Source organism: Crocodylus porosus, unplaced genomic scaffold, assembly GCF_001723895.1.
Source record: "Crocodylus porosus isolate Cpor-Errol unplaced genomic scaffold, CroPor_comp1, whole genome shotgun sequence".
Taxonomy (NCBI): domain Eukaryota; kingdom Metazoa; phylum Chordata; order Crocodylia; family Crocodylidae; genus Crocodylus; species Crocodylus porosus.
Genome location: NW_017728906.1, coordinates 172,910,459 through 172,915,694, shown reverse-complemented (window position 1 = coordinate 172,915,694; position 5,236 = coordinate 172,910,459). Strand labels below are relative to the sequence as shown.

Below are 5,236 nucleotides of genomic sequence, written 5' to 3'. Positions count from 1 at the left end.
ATCTGGTGGCTATTTATAAACTCACCAGGGGGGCCAGCGGAAACTGGGTGAGAATCTGTTCCCCCAGGCACCACCAGGAGTTACTAGGAATAACAGCCACAAATTGTTAGAGAGAAGGTTCAGGCTGGATATCAGAAGGCATTACTTCATGGTTAGGGCTGCCAGGTTCTGGAATGGGCTACCAAGGGAGGTGGTGCTCTCTCCTACCTTGGGGGTCTTCAAGAGGAGGCTGGATATATATTTGCCTGGGGTGTTATGACCCCAGCACTCATTCCTGCCCAGGGCAGGGACTTGGACCAGACGAACTGTTTAGGTCCCTTCCGACCCTAAGCACTATGACACTACCCACTGTGCCCGCAAGATCTTGGCCTTCATGCGGTACTACATTGTTGTCCAGGAGTTGCTTCATGCATGCATCCTGCTGGATTTGGCCGCATAAATGTGGGCATTTGAGCAGCCCCCCTGCACAAACTTCCTCTGGATGTCTGCCCCACCCCAGAGGTCATGCACCTCCTCCCAGGTCCAGTTGGGGACCCCAGTGCTCAGCATGAGCACGGACACGCAAGTGGAGCTGGGGCTTGATGGGGCTCTCTGGGCCCCTGCGCAGCTAGCTGTCCCTGTGATGCTGGCTCTGAATGGCTGCCAGCAGCACCCAGGGCAGGGACTGTGACCCACATTACAGAGATGCTTCACTACAGTGCCTGCAGAGACAGAGCTGGGGGTGAGGAGCAGCAGAGAGCCATAGACAGCAAGGCCAGCAGCTCTGGGGGGAATCTCAGGGCTGGGCAAGGGATGCAACAGACTGCAGCCCTTTGCAACACTCAGCTGTAGCCAAGAAGCAGCTCTGGCTAAGGGTAGGACAGACAAAGGCTGCCTGGGTCCTGCCCAGAGGGGCACACGGGGCCTGGTGAACTTCTACAGACCGCACTGGCTCCTTCAGGCTCCCTGTGCCGTGCTCCAAGACTGGGGCTTGGCTCTGGCTGGCCCTCTAGGGGCCGAACAGATCCAACACTAAAGTCCTTGCGTTAATGCGCATTAACGTGTCTACTTGTGCATTAATGTCCTTTAACTAATCACACCTAAATTTGATACTTGCTTAATGCATGTATCAAATTTAGGCAGAATTAGCCTAAAATTGCCATTTTAAGGTGCATGTAGATGTGCCTTTAATGTATCTTAAATTGGGCTCATGCACATTAAATGCACACATGTAGACATGCCCAGATGATCTTGAGAATGGGGGTAAGAGACATGGAATGAGGCAAAATAATTCAAAATTCAAGATTATACATAAATGGATTGAGAATTTATTCCATTAATTGGGAGCTAATCAGAAGTGGCAAAGGACATTTACCTGGATGTATGTATTATTTGATCACTGGACAACGATGAGGCACCAAGATGATGGGGACATGAAAATGCCAAGTACAATTACAGACTGCATAAGGTGAAGCATTTCTAATAATGATAAGGAAGTAATTATCCAATTCTAAAACGCCGTAGCGAGACCTCAGCTAGAATACCATATATGACCCTGGTCACACATTTACTAAAGAATTAAACTGGAACGTATGTACAGAATGGTTTAAATCCAAGGAATGCTCTACAAAATCATCAGGGGGATAAATGCTAGGTATGGGCAGAGAAGCTAAAGAAGTTCTTAAGCTAACAAACAATGCTGACACAAGAACAAAGAGGTATTAACTAGCCATAAATCAATTTAGATTGTAAATTAGAAAGCGCCTAACCTTCTGAGCAAAAAACAGCTGTCTGTATTGGTTTCAAGATGGAGTTATCAACAAATTTATAAGAGGACTGAGTTGACAGCTGGACTCAAAAGGTCTGTTTCAGTCCTGTTATGAATCACTAATTAATTCCAAAGCTCTTTGCTATAAAAGTCAGACTAAGTGATTTAATTGTCTCTACTGGATTAACAATCTAGGAAATCTATTTATAGCCACAGATTTGTCATATACTGCCAAACATGTGCAGGTGTGAACCTATACCAGGGGTCAGCAACTCCTAGCACACGCACCAAGCATGGCAGGTGAGGCCATTGTCCTTGGCACATGTTGGGGCTGGGCAGGCAACAGCTGTTTACAGCCTCCCAGCTGCAGCCAGCTCCAGCTCTGGGTAGCTGCTGCCAGCTGGGCAAGACCTTCTGGGAGCAGCCTGGGGTCCGTGGCTATCAGCAGCTACCCAGAGCTGAGGTTAGCTGTAGTCCAGAGGCTACAAACAGCTGCTGCCTCCCTGCCCCCAGCCCCAACAGGTGCAGTGCCTGCACCTGCTGCCTTCCTGGAGCCCGAGGCCAGGAGACAGCCGGGGCTGGGGTGGAAGGATAGCAGCTTTTTCTAGCCTCCCGGCTGCAGCCAGCCCTGGGCCAGCTGCAAACATCTGCCGCCTCTCTGCCCCAGCCCCTTCTCTCCCTGTTTTCCTTTTTAAAATATTTTTTTCTCCTTTTTAAAATAAAGGATATTTTTTGAATGCTTCCAATTTTTCTTTATGCCTGCTTAAATAACTCATTTTAGAATAAATGCTGTATTTTCTTATTCACTCATCTCTGTCCAGCCTGATCACTGAAGAACACTGGTGACCTGTAGAAATAACTGTGAGTTGTCATGTCACTCCTGCCTGGACAATAATGCATATACAAAATCTGCAAATATCAGAACAGAGTGAAGCCAAGTTACATACACACTGTTAGCTGTTTCAGTGCCTGATTTTTGAGTGCTTTATCTGAAGTCTTAACATTCTGGGTAGCATATATCCTGGTCTTTGCAGATTAGCTTCCCCCTGGAAGAGAAAGAAACATATATATGTAAGTGTCCAGGGAACATTCATGGCATAACTTGTGTTAATTACAGACACTCTCCTCTTTCAAGTAGCTCAGCCCAAATCCTAGAGCCAAGCTCCTACAGTGCAACTATTTCAGGAACTGACTCTAGCTGAACCTAATGAGCTTCTGTAGCCACGGGCAGATCTGTACTTTTGAAAAGGGGGTGCAAATGGTGAGGTGCATCATTGCATATAAAATGACACGATATTCTCTGGTTAAAGGGTGCAGACTTAAGCACGACTCCCAACTGTAACTCAGAATGATTTTTGCAAGTGTTTTGAGTTATGCCCCAGGAGCAAACGGAGGTTCACTTTTGCAGCCAGCTTCCCATAGCAGCAGCCAGGGCTCTACCAGCTCCCCATTTTCAGAGCAAGGAGAGGGGCTACAGCTGGTTCTTGGGGCTCCCCAGCCCGTACTGAAGAGTGGGGTGGGTACGCTGCAGCTCCCCTACCTCAGGGGAGCTCCCATACACTCCCTTCCTCCCCCCCCACTGAAACCCGTCCCAGATTGAACTCCCTCTGCTCCCTCCCCCCTCCCATTGTGAAAACAGCAACAGGCGGGGACCCCCTCGCAAAACACGCTACGTTTGGAAACATCTGCATCCCGCAGCTCGTGCAACCAGGGGTCAGATTTCCATCTCATCAGACAATTTTGAAGCTGCCTGCGTTGGTCACAGCCAGATCGGGCAAAAGGCGTCACGTCTGTCCTCACACAAGCGTCCGGATCCTACCCCTGCACGGATCAGCGAGGAGCAGGCGGGCCAGAGCCAGCCCAGGCCCCGCCCCTACGCCCTTTGCGTACCCGGGCCCCGCCCCAAGAATAATCGCAGCGCGCGCAGCCAGACTTTGGCCGGGCGGGAGGCGGTGCGTCCGCCATGGCTGCCGCGGGCCTCCTGGGGGCCGTTGCCACGCTCGCCTCCCGCCGCTTGCTCTGCGCTCCGCCGGGGGCCGCCAGGGGCCGCGCCGCCGTCCTGGGGCCTGCCCGGCGCTTCGGAGCGTCCGCCCGGGCCTGGCGCAGGTAAGAGCCGGCACCGCGGCCTCTCGCCGGCCTGGGGCTGCCACCAACCAACCCGGGGGCCGCTCTCAGCGCCGCTGCGCGTCAGCAACCTTCCGCCTTGTGTAACGACGCGTCATTGGCTCAGAGCGAGCGCAGCGTGTTTTCGAGGTCTGTTCAGCACCCAATCAGCATCTTGGCTCGTGTGTGGCAGTTGGGGGTGGAGGCAGAGCCAGGGGCTGTGGCCTCCCAAGGAAGAAGGCAGGGGTGGGTGGGTGCTCCAGCTGCTGTTGGCCTGCTTCTGACCTTCAAACAAGAATGCTTTAAACAAAGCCCCCAAAGCAGAAGAGACCCTGAGCCCCCACTGCTCCTCCCTGCTAGAGATGTGTCCCCTCCTGTGCCCCAGCTAGACCTGCTGGCCCTGGGCTCACCTGGGAACCGGGACAGTGGTAGTGGTGATGGGGGGGGGAAATTTCTCCTCCCCCCTGCCTGCTCCCAGGGGACTGGGAGTGGTGTGGATATCCCCCCATCCCCGTTTGACACTGCAGGGACAGCTCTGGGAGAGGAGGGGACATGTCATTAAGGCCCCGCCAATACCTTACAGATATTACACCACTCGCTGGCCAGTTGTGCAATACATTTAGACGGGCCACACGTGCAATGTCATTCTCGCACCGTAAAAATATCTGGCCAGCTATAAAAAGAGCCAGCCAGCTACTAAGCTGGTGCTTGAAAACGTGTAGTGACTCTAGAACTGGTTTCTATCTAGCTTTAGTTTCAATGTGTGGCAGGGCCCAGAGGGGAGGGGGGTGTATTTTTACGTGTTTTGGGGACTTTAAAATTAGTCCGTGTTAGTCCGTCCTGTCCACATTGGTGGGAGGGGGAGAAGTGGCTGGGAGCAGGGGTGCAGCCGTCCCTGCAGCAGTGTGCGGCTAGGCTACTCTCACACCTCTCTACCAAATCCTGGATCCGCCCCGGGAAGAAAGAAGGCTTTTAAGAATCTGGAAAATTCTTATTTGGTCAGGAAAAACATCGTACACAGCCTAATACCAGATGCTGGCATCACTAGGTTTCACAGATTTCATAGACGTTAGGGCTGGAAAGGACCTTGGAAGATCACTGAGTCCAGCCCTCCCCCCCAAAGGGCAGGAAGTGTGCTGTGGTCATAGGATCCCAGCAAGATAAGCAGCCAATTTACTCTTGAAGGTGATCAGTGTAGATGCTTGAACCACCTCCGATGGCAGACTGTTCCAGACCTTGGGGGCTCAGACAGTAAAGAAATTCTTCCTTGTGTCCAGTTTGAAGCGGTTTTGTAGTAGTTCGTAACCGTTTGACCTCATCTTCCCTTGGGGCACTAACAAATGTTCCCACAGATGCTGGTGGTCACCTCTGATAAACTTATAGGTG

The 5,236-nt window shown here is 51.9% G+C and overlaps 1 protein-coding gene across 2 annotated transcripts in view; it reads left to right on the top strand.

Moving 5' to 3' along the window:
- Positions 1-3,663: 3,663 nt before the first annotated feature.
- FDX1 (ferredoxin 1) overlaps positions 3,664-5,236 on the top strand; it is a 26,541-nt gene continuing 24,968 nt past the window's right edge. Inside the window, exon 1 of one of the 2 annotated variants that reach the window (XM_019530218.1) lies at positions 3,664-3,853. In XM_019530218.1, the coding sequence (XP_019385763.1) occupies positions 3,711-3,853 (143 nt within the window). In that variant the 5' untranslated portion in view covers positions 3,664-3,710. The remainder of the gene's footprint in view (positions 3,854-5,236) is intronic. The other variant, XM_019530217.1, reaches the window with a different exon arrangement.